General features: G+C 34.0%; 1 protein-coding gene across 1 annotated transcript in view; it reads left to right on the top strand.

The window, feature by feature from the left end:
* Positions 1-20,712, top strand: part of KHDRBS2 (KH RNA binding domain containing, signal transduction associated 2) — an 811,868-nt gene that overhangs the window by 741,249 nt on the left and 49,907 nt on the right. The window contains exon 7 of the mRNA XM_001364943.4: positions 15,908-15,990. Within this exon, the coding sequence (XP_001364980.1) occupies positions 15,908-15,990 (83 nt within the window). The remainder of the gene's footprint in view (positions 1-15,907; positions 15,991-20,712) is intronic.

Raw genomic sequence — 20,712 nt, 5'->3', positions numbered from 1 at the left:
CTTCTCTAAAATGTCAATAAATCCTCATTTCCTATGAAATTAAGTTCATCTTCTTTAGCCTTGCATTATGGTAGCAATCGAGGTTGTTGGGGGGTTTTTCTGCTTCATTTCAAACCACCATCTCAAAAAGATTGAAGATCTTAGACAATCTGTACTATTTACCATTCCATATGCAGTTTCTGCACATTATCACCAATTCTGACATGCCTTTTTTCTGGCTTTTTCTTTTTTTGCTTGAGCCCTAACCTTGGAATGCCCTCTCTCATTTTTACATGTTAAGATCCAACTGATTCTTCAAAGCCCACTCCAAAGCAATCCAATCCTCTGTTTGAGTGATCTCACTCTCCAATTTTATATACTTGATATTTTTTTGTTTGTGGGAAGGGCAAGAGTTATTTAAAATTATTGAATACATTTTAATTTCACCTTGCTAGAAATAATCTTTTTAAAAACATATATCATAAATGATTTTTTAAAATGTTTATCCTAGCATTATGTTTTGCCATAAATATGTGCTTCCTAGATATTTCATGAATATCCATGACTTTTGTCCTCTCTTCACTTTAAAACACCTTTTTCCCTTTCTTCAAATATCAAAGATATTATCATCTTAAAGAAAATAATATAAAATATCAGAATTAAATCATCCCTTGTGTAATCTCTTGAGAATCTACTACTTAGTAATTGTATAATATGTAGCTCATTTGGGAGTCAAGACACTAGCCATTACTTGATGCTATGACTGAGCAAGTCACTTAAGTCCTCTGAGCCTCAATCAAGACAAAAGGATTGTAATAAATCATCTTTTAATGTTCCTTCTAGTTCTAAAGATTTATGATTGTGTGTATATGTATATATTTATATATCATGTGTGTATTTAAACACTGATGCTATCAATGGGCAGGGTTTGAAAGTCTCCAAAAGGATAGAATACAGATGTACAGCTAAGAAGTAACCCTATTAATCTTTTTAAAAGAACACTGAAGCTTACAGGAACATTGCCAACTAAATGATGCCCTTTGAATAGCAGCACTTACATCAAAAATATCAAAGATAATTGGAACATATGGGTCTAATCTTTTTTAGCCTTCATTTTTTTATTTCTCAAAAGTGTTTATTCCAAGGAAAAATATCATTTCTAGACAAAAAGAACCAAACATATTATATTTTTTTAAATCTGTTTGCTCCTTGATGCTTTTTTTATTTGTTTTCATATTCAAATTATTAAAAAACAAAAAAAGACAAGTGTCACTAATGGCATTTTCAGTTCATCGTCTGAATAAGGCAGGAGAAATGACTCATGAAAGAAAATACTCTAGAGTTCTGAGCTTCTCATCTATTGGGTGTAAAGAAAAAGGGAGCTACACTCAAAATCACAAAGGAAGAAAAATCAAGGGTAATTTTTGCAATAGGAAAGATAAAGACATGGGGAAAAACATTTCAAAAGACAACTCTATTGTTGCTATCAAAATTGACATCTTTTGCTGTATAAATCATTTTTAGAAAAAGACCATCTTGAACCAAGGAAGAAAATAGGCTTCTTAAAGAAAAAAATAATGAACATTTGGACAAGTATTGTTATTCCTTTTTTATCTAGAAAGCTACAAGCAAACCTGTAAGTGTATGAAATACAAAATGAATTTGAACTTTGTGTACCTGAAATGACATATTCCTATTTTGGGGAGCAATAAATCAATAGAAAGAGATCTAGGTGTTAGAGTAGAAAAATGTCATCTATCCTTCTCTGAGAACTGACTGAATACTTGGGTTCCACAGGCTAGAGACTCCAAAAGATTTCAAATGCCAATTACTTATGATTGATACTCAGCAGAACAAAATTGTTCCTCTATAAAACAGAGGAAGAAAATGTCACACTAAAGATTGTGCTTAGCTAGAATACCCAAACTATTAGTCAAGGTGTGAAAGATACATTTCTTTTTTTTTTCTTTAAAAAAATAGGATACTAAAGCAAAATCATAATTGAAGCTGAAGCTTTCAATAGGACCTTTCATTTATAATATTAGGATAAATTGCCTTCCTTATCACTTAAAAACATATTTCTTCTTAGCCCTCTTTGAAAGCCATATAAATCAACCCTGCTAGGGGCACAGAACATTTTAGGGCAAAAGATGCTTAATGACTACAAATATCTTCATTATATAGACTCGGTTTAAATTTTAAAAACACACAAAAGAAATACTTTTGTATAGCTTTTATAGCCCAAACCTAAAAAGAAAAGTGGGAAAATAAAATTTATTTTTAAATATTAAAAGTGTTGTCATTTTAATAAAATGGCTATATCACTTTTATTTAAAAAAATAGTAATTTTGTAGGCAACACTATGTTTTAAAATTACTCTATGAATTTATGTAAATACTATGACCTTGATTTTACTTCTCTATTACTATGTGATGAACACTTTGCCCATCTATGTCAGTAGAAGGAATTTCCTCACAGGGTGTTCCATACATGCTGAAGTCACTGATTCTGAACAAAATAAAAAAAGATAATAAAGATCATAAATTACTAAGAATTTTATGTAAATGATGTCTAAGAATTAAATATTTATATCCAATTATCACATCTTTGCTGCTATACCAAAAGTCCCATTCTTATTCATTTCTTTTTAAAATCAGCAAAAAGAACTGCTGGGAAGAATCTTGAAATTTTGGCAATAGTTCCTAAATTTTTTGTGAGTAGGTATAAGTCTGTCACTTCACACAGATGGCAAGGACATCCTGATGGCATAAGCCTTTTAGGATTTGTTTCCTTATAAACTTGAAATAGTACTTTAACACAGCAGAAGCGGCAGTTGCAGCAGCAAGGTCATACAGATCTGATTGAGCTTAAAAGCCTATTCTCTGAAAAATATCTCACTTTAAAAGACCTTACTATTAGGTAACTATTATTAGGGAATCATTAAGATATAAACTCATCCTTACGTTTATTGCCAACCTTTTGATTCTGAATCTGACAGATCAGGACTTTTGTTCAGAAACTTGCTCCTATTAAAAAAAAATAGGGCATCAGCACCACCTTTGTCTAATTCTTTGGGATGAGTTTGAGGAGAAAGCCTTAGAGATTCCTATAACCTGCTGACTTAAATATCTTTAGCTTTGTGTCCTGTTTCAAAACAGTAACATTTCCCAACTAGAGAACCTTACCAAAAGCAGGAATACATTTCAAAGGGATATTTAGTCAATTAGCATGGGGCATAAAGCTCTAAACTGACACTTTATTTAGTTTTATATACATCTTTTTATATGGATTTAACATGTTACTGTTTTGTTAAATTCGGTGTCACATATATGGGTTTAAGTACTCTTATGAAAGTACCTACTAACAGTTAAGTTGGTTCAAAATCAGGTCCAGTTAAAAAAAAATCCTAATGAAAAGGAATGTGAAGGCAGAGGAGGGCCAAGAACTTTAAAATATATCATCTACGAATAGTAAAGTATAAAGTTCAAATGATTAGATAACAGAATAGCAATTTCCTATAAAATGTATTGTACTCAACCCCTCCCCACCTCTGCTTAGTCCCCTTGTCTAAAAAATGACCAGCATTGTTTCTATTTTACTTTCTTTTTCTAGGATTCATATTTTAAGTTTCTCATCAATTATCCCCCAACACTTTTAATACCTGCTAACTCACTGTGTGACTGAAAATTATAACTACTTGAAGATCCAAATCACAAAAAATCATTTTGATTGACAAGGAGTCAATTTTAAATGGGTTTAGGGATTAGTAAAAATTTCTAAGGAAAGTCTGAAAAATTCATTCCAGTAAAAGACAAGCAATTTGAGATACATTGATAGGAAATGTGAGTCCTCTATATCCCTCTGTGAGTCTATTTTAAAGCATGATTGTCTTTTAGGAGAAGGTCTATTCCAGTTGACATTCTTTATGGCTGCTGTTAGAAAGGATTACTGGTCCATACACCCCTTAGGTAAACAATGATAGAAGCTGTGTTTGTAGCCCAAGATATAACAAAGAAGCAGGGAAGACAGTCCTTTGTTGTCAAGAACCAAAATTAATGACATCCATTGTTACTTGGAAAGGCAAAGATACAGATTACTAAATAACGAATGAAGATCCTTGACAAGTCTGACTTTTTTTTTACTAGCCTCCCTTAAAACCCAATCTAAAGATAATAAGTACTTATAATAATAAGTAATTATTAAAGAAACGGTAATAGTCCGCAATTATGTAGCTCTTTAAGTTTTGCAAAGCACTGTACAAGTAATATCTCATTAGATCTTCACAATAAACCCAGAATGTAAACACTAAAATAACATATCAAGTTATACTTTCTTCATCCTCCAACATAATTAGCCCAAGTTTAGGAAAATGGAAGAGGACAAATTAGAAGACAAAGGAAATTAGTGTGGATTAGTTTTAGTCACCTTCAAAAAAGGAGACCCAAAATAAAATAGACAGGAAAGTCAGGGTAAGATTGTTCAACTTCACAATACCACTGAGCACCATACTCACCCATCATGATTGCTCTATAAATATTTGGTGAATTAAATTAATTCCAACAAAAAGACATTGGAAATTGAAACTAGCTTCAATTTTTCATTAAAAAAATCTCACTTCTATCATTTTTTTTAAATCAGCAAATACTTATGAATTTCCAATCAGGTACAAGTCATATTGGAAGTGTTCAGGATATATGTTAGGCATAAAGTGCTAAAAAAAAAAACCCTCTGCCCTCATGGAGCTTTACATTCCTTTCTGCCAAAATACCCAAATTTTAAATTAGTGGTAGGGTAGGGAAATTGGTATACTGGCAAATACTTATCAGCTGTCTGAAAAAAAAATAATGTATGCAAGGTACCTTTCAGGATTTAATTACATTATTTAGATTTTATCCATCATTACCTTTAATCTAGACACTCAATAAAATAAGAAAACAAGTCCAGATATGTAATGTATGTCAATTTCTGAGATATTAAAACTCACTGAAATTTTAACAATTGTTTCGGACAAGCCAGGTTATCAGATCACGTAGGAGAGAGTAGAATTTTGGTCTCTTGGATCCCTCTAATACATATATATATCTAAGGCAATATCATATAATGGTTAGAGTACTAGAGGTGTATTTAAAATGTTGTTCTGTTCCATTGTTTCAGTCATGTCACTTAACTCACTCTGTTTTTGTGATCATCTGAATAATTAAATGGCCTAAATGAAGGATTTTAAAATTTAATAATTACTAAAACACTGAATGTCTTGCCACTATATCAAAGAGTTCTCCAACATGCTCTACATCGAATTTGTACCTTATCCCAGTCTGTGGTGGATTATTCTTCAGTTGTTACAGTCATGTCCAACTCTTTATGGGTCCACTTGGAGTTTTCCTGGCAAAGATATGAAGTGGTTTGCCATTTCTGTCTCCAGTTCATTTTATAATTGAGGAAACTGAGGGAAACAAGATTAAGCTGACTTGCCCAGGATCAGACAGATAATAAGTTTCTGAGGCCAGATTTGAAAAGAAAAGTCTTTCTGCCTTCAGGCCTGGCACTCTATTCAGTACACCACCTAGCTGACCTGTTGGTTATGGAAAGTTAAAATCCAATTCAATTTAATAAACATTGATTAAATCCATGTAATGTATAAAGTTTTACACTAAATATTTTTGACATTTGTGTATATATCCAAACTGGTTCTAGGTCTGTAATGTAATCATTGGCCTGGGAAACTTCTGGTGATGAAACTTTTTCTACTAATGCACACTAGCAACTGATCTATAATTCAGAGGTTAGGGATTTGTCTGAGGGCCCTAAAGGGGTTGATTTTTCTCATTCTCAACTAGTAGTTATCTGAATAAGTTTAGAAAATATAAAAGGGTAGAAAATTATCAGTTAGAGGAATTCTAAGATCATAAAGACAGTATAGTTATGAATAATAAGGAGGTTTAGGATATGATCACCCCTATGGTCATAATAACTTATTTTATAAATCTAGACAAAAACAAATCAAGAATAACAAAAGAAGAGGGAGCAAGTAGACCTAAATTTCAATCTCCATTTATAGGGAAAGTGAATACATAGTGGAAGTACTAAGAGTTTGTCCTATGTGGATAATAAGTTTTATTTGAACAGTGGAATTTTTCTATTGAGTTATGATTTTATAAATTATTTTGTCATGGAATTCTGTCCTGCCTACAATTTGAATGTTGAAAGAAGTATGTTTTGAATCTTGGGTCTGCTTTGCCTTTTAAAAAATGTTGTGATCAAAGGAACCAATAATGAAAATACTAACTCTCCTAAAATTTCAGTACATAAAAAAGATGTGACATGTATGAAAAAGAAAGAAAAACACTGACTTAGCAATTATTGTTTTGAAAGACACAAGTAGGCATCAGAAACAAAGACATTTTACATTCTTATTCATTTTATTGCTAAAAAAAGATTAACTAAAAATAAAGCAAACATATGCTTAAGCATTATCCTCACATCATAAGGAAAATAAAATCTCAGATTCAAATCTGACCCATTTTCTCAATATTGTTGAAGGGCAATGTATGCAAATTGCTTGTGTGCATAACATTTGATGGTTATGGGGATGGGGGAAGAAAGTTATTATTTGATTGAAGTCTCTAAATTGCTAATAGTCCAATCTGAAAATATCTTCCCTAGTTCTTAATTCTGATTTTCTATTGCCAAATTAAAAAATGAATCCATCTAATTTCAATTTTATGCATAATTTTGCTGAACATAGCTGACCAACGATGTAAAAATACAAAGTAAAGTAAGACCATTTTTCCATTAATTTCTCACTAAGTTCTGTCAGCATTGTATATTGGAATGAAATCTGTATCATCAGTAGCATTATATTAAGATTTTCATGTGTTCAGTGTAAGGATGTCTTTTTTTCTTTATCATCAACTACCAATTCTTCCAGTAGACTTTAAATACCTTGAGTTCAGGGATTAAACTACCTTGAGTTCAAGGACAGTTTCTTTTCTCTTTTGTCTTAAGAGATACCAATTTTCATTCTATTATTCCCATATACCAAAAGCCAACAAAACTATCAATATTGTACAGAGAAGCAATTTGGGAAAGAGTTACACTTTAATTTTCAATGAGCAGCTGTAATCTCCATGATATGAATACTATTCAATCCATTCAGTCCCATACTAGTCAATTCTTGTCAAAGTCCTCCCATAAATCCAAAAGAAGAGTTCTGCCCAGAGTTTTAACAGGCTTTGTCAAACTCACTTGGCATTTCAAGGATTCCAGTGGAAAATTGGGAACCATATATAGAGAGTTATATGCTATTATACATATGGCTATGCTTTGAAATAAACTTCATTATATTTTTCTTGTTAATTATTCAGAATACCTAAAAACACTGCATAGAATTGTAGGATGCTGGTTTGCCAATGTATATTTAATTTACCACACCCACTTTCTCTGCCATTACATTGTGTTTAACCACTATCTGTAGGCATATATGTGTGTGTGTGTGTATGCACATATATATGTATGAATGAAGATATGTATATGTGGGTGTGTATCTTGTATATTTCTATTTGTTATCATAAATAAAAAGACTTATGTATCCTATTTAGTTACAAAATCTTGAATTTGCCTGGGTATTAAATTTGATTCTCTATTGACTTCTATACTGAGGCTGTTCCAAACACTCCTTTCCTAAAATCTCCTTTTATATATAACACCTTTTCCTCCAGCCTCTCGCCTGAGTAGAACATTATTTCTAATTTTTCCAAGGAGATATTTTTCTTCTTCCTGAAGACAACTCATAGTACACAAGAGTGTTGGGTCTATAGTTAAGAGAGACCAAAGTTCAAATCCAGCCTCAGATACTTAATAGCCGTGTGACTCTAGGCACATCACATAATGTCTGCTTTATGTTTTTTAGCAGTAAAATGCACCTGCCTCCCAGGGTTGTTCTAAAGATAAAAGTACAGGTTATTGATAAAAGCATTCAGTAAGCTTGGTATATAGTAGGTGCTACTTAAATGTTTATTCCAATTCCATCCCTTTCTCCCCAGAAATTAAAGTACTTTTGCTGGATGTTCCTTCTCCCTTTCTCTGCATCTGAAAACCTCTTGCCATCACAACCTATTCCCTTCTCCTTTCCCTCATCCTCTTACAATGAAGTAATCCTTCCCCTTTGTCAAGGCCAACTCCCTACATAGTCCCTTGATCTCATCTCTTCCCATCTCTTATCAGCAAATTGCTTCAATTAATCTTTCCCTATCCTTAATTCCTCTTTCCCTACTGGTTTCTTTCTTGCTGACTTCAAAAATATCCATACACTGATCTATTTAAAATCTTCATTAGATTCGTTATCACTTCAAGCTATTTTCCTATATCTCACCTGTTCTTTACTCAGTTAAAATCCTAGGAAAAAAGCTGACCACATCTGTAGTTTACACTTATTTTTCTCTTCCCACTTAACTTCTCAGTTTTAAAAAATATGACTTCCAGGTTTATTGCTTAAACTAAAACTGTTATTATTGATGTGACCAACAGTCTTTTAATTACCAAACTTCATGACTTTTTCTCAATTCTAATTCTCTTTGATCTTTGCTGGATTTAACATATTTAACTGTACTCTCTTCCTTAATTCTCTCTCTTCATAGGATTTTGTTACATTATTCTCTTCTGTTTCCATTGCTAGTAGTCTAACCCTTTTTTTTCTAAGTCTTCTTTGTTGGTCCATCATCCATATCTTACCCTCAAGTTTAAGTATAATCTAAACTCTTTGTCAGGGTATCTTTTCTTTCTATCCTCTCTTACTAAATGACTTGGATGATTCATTTTCTTTAATTATCATCTGTATACAAGGAACATTTATATCTCTATATTTACCACCATTCTCTTCCTAAAACTACTGTTTTTTTTAATCAGCATCCTGTTGTACTTGTCAAATTAGATGCCCAATAGCACCTCAAAATCAACCAATATACAACAAAAGTCATAATTTTTATTGTTAAATCATTTTTAGTTGTATACAAATATCTGTGATCTTATTTGGAGGTTTTTCAGTAAAGATACTGGAGTGATTTGCCATTCCCTTCTCTATATCTTTTTACAAATGAGAAAACTGAGGCAAACAGTGTTAAGTTACTTGGCCAGGGTCATATAGGTCACAAGTATCTAAGGATAGCTTAAAACCCACAAAGATGAGTTTTCCTGACTCTGGACTTGGCACTCTCTCCATTTTGTCACCTAGCTATCCAGAAATCATTATACTTCTCCCCAAATCTACCTGTCTTCTGAACTTTCATATTTCTGTTAATGGTATGACTATCCTTCCAGTCTCTCAGTTTTTTTTGCTTTGGCAATATCTTCTATGTTTCACACTGCCTACCCCCATTTATTAAAGAAGTTCTCAGATCCTGGCATTTTTTGCTTCCACAATATCTGTCATCTTTAGCCCATTCTTACTCCTTAGTCAGCAACAACTTTGGTTCAGGTTCTCATCAATAGCTCTTTAATTTGTCTCCCTTCTTTCACTCTTCTCTTCCAATATATCCATCACATACCGATCAGAGTAATTTTCCTTATGCATATATGTAACCATGTTACTTCCCTACTCAATAAACTCCAGTGACTTTCTATTGCTTTTAAGGTAAAATCTTAATTAGTTTGTTTGGCTTTTAAAACTCTTCAGTACTTGGCCCTTCCCATACTCAGTGGTCTAATCAAACTGGCCTTCTCTGTTATGCACATAAAACATTCTATCCTGAATCTACATGAATGAAACCAAAATCTACTGAACACTTAGTATGTGCCAAACATTGTGTTACACCTTTGGAGATCAAAAGTAAGTTAGCAAGACAGTCCCTGTCCTTAAGCAGAATACCTTCAAGTAAGGAGATTTAACTTATATAGAGGAATTGAGTGGTAGTCCAGGAGGGATGTATGGTCAAATTAATGACATGAACTTGACTTGAAAGTAGTTAGGTGGTGCATTTAAGTTGAAGATAGAAATGATGAACTCTCATCAATCAGAGGTGCAAGGTCTCAGTATAAGAGCTACAGAGCACGAGAGAATGATAAATATTGCAGTAGATCTAGAAAAACAGAGACACTAATATACCGTTGGTTGATATGTGAACTGATATAACCATTCTGAAAAGAAAATAAAAAGAACTATAAAACTGTGCATACCCCTTGGGCCTAGCAAAACTTCTACATGGTCAGTATCCCAAAAATGTCAAAGACAGGGGAAAGGCCCTATTTGTATAAAATTATTTTTAGCAGTGCTTTTTAGTGGTGGCAAAGAAATGGAAAATGAAGAGCTATCCATCAATTGGCCAAATGACTGATCGATTTGTATTATATGATTGTCATGGGATATTACTCTGTCATGAGAAATGATGAACAGGATGATCACCAAAAACCTGGAAAGACCAGGAGCATTTTGCACACAGTTATAGTAATAAAGCACAATGATGAACTGTGAATGATTTTACTAGTATCAGCAATGGAAGGATCTAAGACAACTCCAAGGGATTCATAACAAAAAAGCTATCCACTGCCAAAGAAGAAGAAACTGAATGTGAATCCATATTGAAGTATAGCATTCTTTCCTTTATTTCTTCATGAATTTTTCTCTAGTATGAATGATGTGTTGTCTTTGACATGACAACATAGAAATATGTATTGCATGAAAGCACATATATAACTTATATATAATGTTATCTAATGTCTCAGTAATGGAGTGGGGAGGGAGGGAGAAAGAAAACCTGCATCACAAAATGTCAGAAAAATGTATTGAAAATTGTACCAGCATATAATCTGGGGAAAAATAAATAACATACTAAATTATGATAATTAATACAAGTATAATAATAAATCACAACCATCTTTGGTCATAAGATTCAATCTCACCAAAGAAAAGAACAAGAGGGAGAAAAATTAGAGGAAAGAAATATTGTGTTATTTTTATTATCTGTGATACTTAGGGTTTCTTCCTTTTTAATCCAACTATTTGTAGTTCATCTTCAGATAATTACTAACCTTTATGCAATAGTATTTTTATTGGTCATTTAATGTAGAAAATATAGTATTTTAGTCTTATCTCATACCTTTCCTTTGAGGACTGGTGATTGATTCACATTAATTTAGAGGAAAAAGAGAAGTCATTCATTCTGAGTTGTTCCCTTCCATTTTGTCTCCTACTTTGGGAACATCTATTATAGCACTATTGCTTTTTTATGGTTCATGAAATTCTGGGTTGCCACCAAGAAGAGTTCTGCTCAGTTGATTTTTAATAATTGCTAATAAAATAAAGCACAAGTGTAGAAGCAAAATTCCATAATCCTCCACATACTTGAATAGTTAGGATAACAATGATATCCTGTGCATACCATCTGCCGACCAAGTGCTATAATATTTTTTTATTTTCCCAGCCACATTGAGGGTTCAGTTCTAATCCAACTATAAGCACTACCTGTGGAACACAGTTGAAAAGGCAGCTCTGTATCTCATCATCAAAACCACTATTATCATCATTATTATTATTATCAATTATTTCACTAGGTAAGGTTAGTTCCAATAGAAAGAGACCTTTGAAGTCCCCCATATTGTCAACTTCCACATTCAGAAATGAAAAGGTTATATTGAACTTTGGATGAATGAATGAAAAAGCATTTATTGAACATTTACTATAGGCCAATCCCTGTGCTAGCCAAAAGGGACTCAAAAACAAATGTGAAGGAGTTTACCTCAAAATAGAGTAAGATTATATAGATTATATGCATATTATCAGGAGAATGCCAGTTTGGAAAGTGATGGTGAGTAAGCCATAAACTGACAAAATTTATAAGGGCAGTATTGATTTTATTATGGTTCAAGAACTAGAAATATATGGACAAGCAGAGGAATTTCAAATATCAGGAAAGTGGCTTGTAAGAAGATTATAGGAGCATAAATTGAAACATGGCTAGAGTTGGCCTGATGGTGGCTCACATATGAGGTACTTATTGATTAGGACCTGAGAGTCCTAGGGCAAGAGTTGCCAAGTTGAAAATGTTACCTTCATAGTTTCTGTTCTGTAGGAAAAAAATATTAAAAAAATGTTTAAAAAAATAGCTTACACTATAGAAATTGAATTTTTCCATGAACATCTATTAAATCTATTGGGGAACAGAGGAAAGTGTGTGGAATCTAAAGTAAGAGGACTTGAATTCCATACCTGATATTGCTACTGACTACTTGGGTAACCAAATAGAACAATCCATCTCCCTAGGATACAATTTTCTCCTCTATAAGAGGACAATGTTAGACAGCATGGTCTTCGAGCACTAGTATGATCCCTCCATAAATGAGTATTATTAAAGACTTAGAAAAAGTAATTTGCAAAATGTGTTGCTATTCATCCCTTTGCTGTGAGGAATCTTAACATGATGAATTGTTGAAGTTGGTGACAAATAGGCATTCTCAAGCAATTAGGACTTCAGACTCATTGCCCAAGCCTCAAGATTTCTCAAGCATCTTTTCCCTCCCTGACAACCTCACTCTTTTTTTTTTTCCCGCACTTCTTTAGGTTTCAAATTTTAGGTTTTGCACCTCCAAGGACAGAGCTACTATTCTGAATTTCTATTCAGAAAGATGTATGACAGCAAACTGCATTTAAGGATAGGAGCTGAGGAATGTAGAAGTCTCAGGAGGTCGGAAGGAATAATGCAGGGGAGTCCCAAAGGGTAGAGACTACAGTTTGAAATAGATTCAGACATATCAAGGAAGCACACTGATATAGTGTATAGAGCACTAGACTTGAGTCCAAAAGATTTGGAATCTTATCTTTATTCAGACTAAATTTCTCTGTGACTCTGGGTAAGTCTAGTTTCTCTGGGCTTCATTTTCCTCATATGTTAAATGAAAGAGTTGGATTTAGTACCTAAGGTCCTTTCCATAGCTAAATCTATGAACCCCTTGTAATTCAGGAAGGTTTTTTTTTTCCCTAGAGGAGTAGGGATTTAGTTCATAGCAATAATTACAATCTAAAAAGGAACTGAATATATGGATAAAGCTAATATGGGTAAATAATTATATATTAAGTTTGAAATGGAGGAAAGTTCCATGAAATGCCTAGCAAAACTTAGAACATATCAGGGCTTCAGTGAATCCTTTGAGAACCACAATCCTAGCAAACATAAAAAGTGAAAATGATTTATTTATTTCGGTGATTATTCACTGGGATGACTCTGCATTATTTCTTGAATTTTGATCACATATTAAAGTAACTGATTAATATGGCTTATTTAATCACAAAAATCTTACTAGGACTATGGAATAAATATTGTTACCTCCATTTACTTAATTTAGAATAATGATTAGAAGGAAAAATATGGAAGCTGAAGCTTAGTATGCCCACTAGGTATTTTAAACACTATTTTGTCATATTTTAAAAAGAAGAGAGGACTCTTTAGAAAAGAACCTGTTGTTCAAAAAGTCTGAAGGCAAAAGAAGAAAGGGATGACAGAGGATGTGACGGATAAATAGTGACATGGAAGCAAGTCTTCCAAGCAACGGGAGCTTGGAGAGACTTCAGGAGATAATGGAAGACCAAAGGGCTTACAGTGATATCATGCATGGGGTCACAAAGAATCGAACATGGCATAACAACTGTAATAATTAAAATAGTTGAGGCCAATAGTTTTTAAATCAAATATAAGGTGGTTGCCAGGGAAATATTCCCAATTATTCAAATATACCCAAGCCAACCCAGGCCTAAGCCCTAAGAGAAAAGATCAGTCAGTCCTTAATCACTCACCACAAGATCTGTCCAAGCAAGGATTCTAGTGACACCAGGCCAGCATCATCTCAGCTGCCTCCACCAGCTCAATCCTCAGTCTGAATGTCAATCCGAATGTCCTTTCAGCTCTATCTGAGCTCCTATTTAAAGGGAATTTTCTCCTATGTCACCTCCCCTAAATTCTTACATCTACCAATCACAGTAGATGGTTTTCAAAGGACAGACCATTCTTAGTTCACACCTAAGAAGCTGTAAATTTTTGAGTAATTCACACCAGGAAAGCTCTGAGTAAGTTTCTCACCTCTTTGTTCCTTGTAAATTCACAAGTTGCTTGACCTTTATAGGTACTTATCACCCTTTTGTATTAGTCCTAAAATAGGCATGGCTTAAAGAACTTTTTGTCTTACTATAAGTATGGGTTTAAGTACTTTTCATTGTTCAGAAAAGAGTTTACAACTTTATCTTCCCCCTAAGGCATGCTTAAGTATGGTGCAGTAGAGGTCTCACATTCCTGATCTAAGTAGCTTCACTGCCCAAATGGAGAATGGTCCCAATGGAGAATGGTCTTAACCCAAACTTATGAAGTAGGGTCTGGGAATTTTTTAAGGTTCACACAACTGAATAACAATAAACATTTATTCATCTTACAGATTATTAGGTCACCAATATATGTTAGCAAAAGAACATATCCCTTGTATTCCTAAGATTACCATTATGTTAGCAGAGATATCCCAGACCACTGCAGCCACTATGTGAAGTTTTAAAGATTTTCATACATTGAGTAGAATGACCAATGTTGTTTAAAAAATGGTTCTGTATTATGGATGCATTTTACCTCACACAGGGAAAGGAGTTTAACTTTAGACACTTGGTCTGAGGTGGGGCAAGGAGTGAAGAAAACAAGAAGAGAAAGGAAAAGATTGGGCTCTTTGTAAACTGAAAGATAAGAATGTGGCTACAGGGGCTAGAGGTGGGGCAATAAAAGCAGTATATTGAGTTTGGGTTTAATGATCTTCAGGCAGTAGAAAGAAGATCAAAGATTCAGGAGATGAGCACACTTTCACCCGGGGAACCTTGGTTCTGCCAGGGTCTCCAGAGGTGAAAATATACCTATTCCAATCTACTGTTGGAAAAAACAACAATAACAATGAAATAATAAGTCATCATGATTTGTTATCTTCTGAGATAGCCAGTTCTACTTTTGGAAAGCTTTTTTTCTTACTTCTAACCCAAATTTGCATCTTGTAGATTCCAGGCACTACTTCCAGTGTTCTCTAAGGAAACAAAGATAGAAACAAAAAAAAATTTTTTTCAAACAAAAATACCATGGCAAATTAGCTGGGCTATCTTAGACAAAAGGCTCGCAATCAACATGATGAATTAAGACCAGAGGCTTCAAAGGGATGGGTGGTGTCTCATTCAGGATGAGAAAATGGAAAGATTCTGAGGCAGAACCTAAAAGATTTTATAGTATAACCCCTAGGAGAACAGCTTCTCTGATGCCACAAGCATAGAGTTACCAGTTGGTTAGGACCTGGGCCAGTTTCAACATATTAGGTTTTAGGTATAGGAGTTATAGGAGATACAGAATTCTACAGACTGGGTAAGGCAATAAAACCAGGAAAGAGTGAAATTCTCCAAAACAGAGGCAACTTGAGTCAAAAAAAAATAGGCTTGCTCTCCAAATAAGAGCTATTTCAGGCTATTCAAGTGTCCTAAAATTTTAGAAAAATCAAAAGTTACATTTCAACCATTTGAGGCATAATTGAATTTTATTGATGGATAGATATTACCCTGACAACTGCTCTGTTTGAATGAGCCACAGGCTCCATATCTTGGAGGAAACCAGCAGGGGGTAGGTGCTACCATTGAGGAACATGGGCCAGGCTTCTCCCCAAAGTGGGATTTGAGCTGAGGCTTGAAGGGAACCAGGAGGAAGAAGGAGAAGGAAGAAGAAGAGGAGGAAGAGGAAATTCATAATATTTGATTCACATAGTTCTACATTTGAGTTACATTCTCTTATTATTGGAATATAACAGGTATTATTATCACTGTGAAAAAAAAAAGCCTAATCCCAAGTGGCATCATATATTACCTCCTTAACATGGAATTGCAAATTCTTATAAATTAATTTTTGCTGAGCTCTGACTTCCCCCCCTTCTTTAGGGATATGATGATGGCTATGGTGGTGAATATGATGACCAGAGCTATGAAGCCTATGATAGCAGCTACGCGACCCAAACACAAAGGTAAGATTTGAATTATGTGAATGATGGAATTCAGAATTCAATGTAATACTAAAATTAATTCCTATATCTGATATATGGTGTGGGCTTCTTTTATAACTTTTATGAATCATCTGGTCTATTTAATGCATTACATTAGGGGTTAAAGTTGACAATCTTTCTTGCAGTCAAATTAACAAATACATAGGCTTTCTTTTAAATCCAGACAGGCATATTAAAAAAAATTACCTTTTACTTAAAGAATTGCCTTATTATTTTTGATGAATAGAGAAGTACATTTGACAAGAACAATTTAGATTTTCAAGTAAAGAGAATATTTGTTATATTTTCCTACTCTGTTAGCTTGCCTGTGTTTTTACATGTTAAAAACAGAGCGGATAAAAGATACATACAGTCTGTTGCTGACAAAGAAAGGTTCTTGACTCTTAAAAATTATTGGGTTTGTAAACCTTAAAATTTCTTAGACTTATAAATGTTGGAAATTTCACCATTGGGAAATTTCATACTTGGAAAATTTCTTACTGATAGTCTATTGGAATGTGAACCCCATTGACATGGGAGGTTCCTCCTCCTCCCTTCTTAAGATTATTTTAGGACAGAAACCTTTTGCTGAACAATGGAAAGGGCTTTGACCTATGCTTAAGCATAGAACAGGAAGTTCTTTGAGTCATTATTGATTTTAGAATTGATACAATAGAGATACTTGGAATGACAGAACCAGGTCTTGGAAATTACAATCTCCACCCTACTCAGTCCTAACAGGATTTAGGAAGGGCTGCAGCATAGATCAAAATTTAATTATTCCAATCTCCACCCTACTCAGGGTAACAGGATTTAGGAAAGGCCGCAGCAAAGGATCAAGATTTAATGATTTGAGAATATGACCTTCAACAGACATGTGCAAAGACACAGACCTCTGGGCAGTCCTGGGTTAAGGTAGAGCCACCATTGGCACAGGGAAGACATGGACAGTGATTGGTAGATGTGAGAACTGAGGGGAGGGAACTTGGATGGTTTTCTTAAAGATAGCGGGGTCTGAGGACTAGGGGTGGTTGGTTGGAAAGGTTTTGCTCTGAGAGGTTGTGCTCTGAGAAGCTTGCTCTGAAGGAAGCTGGAGGTGGAGGCCCCTGAGACTGTTTCTCCATTTTGATCACGTGAGTGATAGGGACTGATCTCTTTTCTTTGCCTCAGCTATCTAAGGGCTTGGGCCTTTTGGCCCAACCTAAACAGAAGGGGTATTTAAGCCCTATTCCCTTCTCTCCCCTTTCTCTCTCCCTCTCTCTCTCTATCTCTAATACCTTTCTTCCTCCTGTTTGTAATTAAACTCCATAAAAGGTTGACTGCTGACTTGAGTTTTCATTTAGGAATTACATAGCTGAATTCCTTGGCGACCTTAAATTAATATATATCAGTCTTTTAAAGTGATTTCCTTGTCACAGGTTTATCATTCTTTTGATTCCTTCAGAACATGTGGACGTACAATAATGATTTTGTTGTTGCTGTGGCTTGTTTGTTTTGCTTTTTTGGCAGGTGGGAGATTCATTTACATTTTTTCAAAAAAATCATCAACACATTTCCATGCACAAAACTGTAATGAAAGCATAAATATTGTACTACATGGCAATAAATATTTTTCCAAGAAAAAATGAAAACTAAATTTAGAGTGTTTCTTCACAGTAAGACATGAAATAGTAAACAATGAGAATTAATTGATATAAATAGAAAATGAAAATTTCAGTGCTTCTAGTATTAGTTATTCATGAACATTTTATTGGCACTTTAGAATCCTGGACTGGATTAAGGCAATGGAGATAGGAGTGATGGGTCAGATATGTGATTCACATCCTTAATGAGAATGTCTGAGGCATGGAGAAAAAGAATAAGGCCTATATAGGAAAATATATTGTTCCATTACTGAGGGGAAATATAGTACTTGGAACTGTGGTGTCATTAATATAGGGAACTCCTTACTAGATGACTCATTTCCTACAATCAACATAGGCCATTTACATCCTTAGAGGATGTCCTAGAGCAATGAGAGATAAATAACTTTTCCAGAATCACACCAGCAGGATGGGTCAGAGAAAGGCCTTGGATTCAAATCTCCCTGCTTCCAAGACTGGCTTTCTATTCATTATATATTCCCATCATCTTATCCAGTGAAAAAGTATCTGGGAAATAGCAGAAGAAATGATATGAGGTAGAAATGAAAAAGTAATGGCAAGGCTTATTTGGGCAAAATGTATTCATAAACTAGTGAGGGGTGTAAAAGATAAGTTAGACCAAGATATGTTGGTAGCTTTAAAATGGAATGTCATGATTATCAAAATTTCAAATAAAGTGGACAACTTTAAGAAGTTTGCATATGAAAGAGATAATGTACTCCAAGCTTTCTGGTTTGGGGCAAAATTATATTCTTTCAAATTATTTAATTTAAAAAAAGTTGACATCATTTAAGTTAATGATAAAGGCTTTTCATCTTAGAGAATGAATAGACTAGTACATGTATATAATTGCTGTAAAAATTTATAAAATCTCTTAAATTTTATTTAAATATCCAGTTTTGTCTTAAACACTAATGGGAATTATACACATATATACATACATATCTGTATATGCACATATATGTGGATGTTTACATATAGAGGCATAGGTATGCATATTTTTTTAGTATAGAACTATTAAAATCAAGTTAAAACAAAGAAAATGTTCTACAAGAAAAGAAAGTGAGAGGTCTGGAAGAACATGCAAACAATTTAGAGTGCTACAATAGCTTTGGAGGAAGGTCCCGAAGTTTTGAGTTTTCTCTTTCCCAGGCCTGTTGTCAGGTGGGAAACCTAATGAGCAATATATAGTGAAATGGACAAAGGTGGACTGAGCAGAAAAGAAGGAAGGAAAACAATGGACCTTGATAATCCATTCTTGATAATTATTAGTTGGTATAGGACATGGGGTTAGAGAACAAACAGAAACTGCTAAAAAAAGAAGCAAATGCTTTAGAGAAGAATATAGAGATGAAAAGTAGCTCTATTTTTATATAGACAATTTAGATTGTAAAGGATAATTTCCAGTATCCATGTTCTCTTCATCCTTAGCCATTCATGTATTAATTTACTCATTCAGTGAGAGTTTACTACATGCCAGGAAATGCTGCGATTCAGAAGAAACAGAAAAAAATAGTTGAAGTCCTTTTCTTGTTTAAACTTGATACAGCTATTATACCACTTGGGGAAATGTTAGTATTTTCCCTCAGATATTTACCTGCTGAAGGAAAGCCCAGGCTAGGACAGGAGTCAAGAAAGCAAATAGGAAAGTATTCCCTTGATCCCCAAAGTTAATAAAATCTACAACTATTATTTACAAAAGCCCTATGAAACAGAATGCCACCTATATAAAAAAATATATGGAAAGGAAAACTACAACACAGTTAATACTATAACTTGTTTGCTATCATTACTAATACCCAGTTTTTCTCCTTTATATGTAACATGATAAAAACCACAGCTCAGTATTGTAACTAATTATCTTTCCCTATCTTCAAAAACAGATTTAGTGGCATGAACTTGTAGCCATTAAGGTGAAAGTTATTCCTTTAAAAAATACCATATTTTCTTCTCAAGATTCAGTAAGACTCAGCAAGAGGTCCTTAATGTGAAGTCTGGGAATTTTTTAAAAACGTATTTTATTAACTATTTTAATTAGTTATCTTTGAGGTCATTTGCATTTTTATTTTATGCATTTACAAATATATTGAGAGTTCTTTGGAACTAATTTCATTGAGTCCATTGACTAAAGCTAGACTTCCATTTTATGTCTGGCAGAAGGATATGATTTCAATAAAGCTAAATACTCAAAATCATTGGTGTGTCAGAAATTTGAATTTGGATTCAAAGGAACTGGGTTCACATCCCACTTAGTCTGTCATGTGCCATCTATGTGACCTTGTAAAATACCTTTATCTCCTCAGAATAGCACTAACCTAACTTAGAGGTCTATCACCATAATAATAATAGCCATTAAGTCAGAGGAATGTGTGGGGTGAGGAAACTTTCAAAGATTTGCATAAAATTGTTGTCTAATCATTTCAGTTGCATCTGACTCTTCCGGACCTTTTTGGGGTTTTCTTGGCAATTGGTTTGCCATTTTGTTCTACAGTTTATTTTACAGATGAGGAACTGAGACAAATAGGGTTAAGTGACTTGCCCAGGGTACCACAGCAAGTAAGTGTTTTGAGTTCATGGCTGACCTCAAGAAAATAAATCTTGCTGATTCCAGACTGGCCAATCTGGACACTTTGTACCATAGCTGTTCCAGATAACTAATTAGGAAGGTATTAAAAGGTTTTTTTCTCACTGAAATGAGAGCCCAGTCTGCCATAAAATTTGAACTCGCATCTTCCTAACTCCTGGCCCGACTCTCTATCCACTGTTGCATCTAGCTGCTCCCTTTTGGATAAAAATATGAGTTCAATTCAAGGTAACATATGTTATAGTGAAATTACTTTTGAAGATTGTTATAATACTAATTTATGGTCGCCAAGGAATTTACTTATGAAATTCCTAAAATGAAACACTCAAGTCAGAATGGAGATTATGATGGTTTAATGACAATGGGAGTAAGAAAGAAGGAGAGGGAGAGAAGGAAAGAAGGGGTAAAGGAAAAAAGTTAACTCAACCTTCTGGGAGAGCCAGAGGGAGTTTAGGCCCGAAGGCCAAGGTAGAAAGG

Source organism: Monodelphis domestica, chromosome 2, assembly GCF_027887165.1.
Source record: "Monodelphis domestica isolate mMonDom1 chromosome 2, mMonDom1.pri, whole genome shotgun sequence".
In the NCBI taxonomy this organism is placed as follows: domain Eukaryota; kingdom Metazoa; phylum Chordata; class Mammalia; order Didelphimorphia; family Didelphidae; genus Monodelphis; species Monodelphis domestica.
Note: the sequence above shows the minus strand (reverse complement) of the source record. Positions and strands in the feature narration are given on the sequence as shown.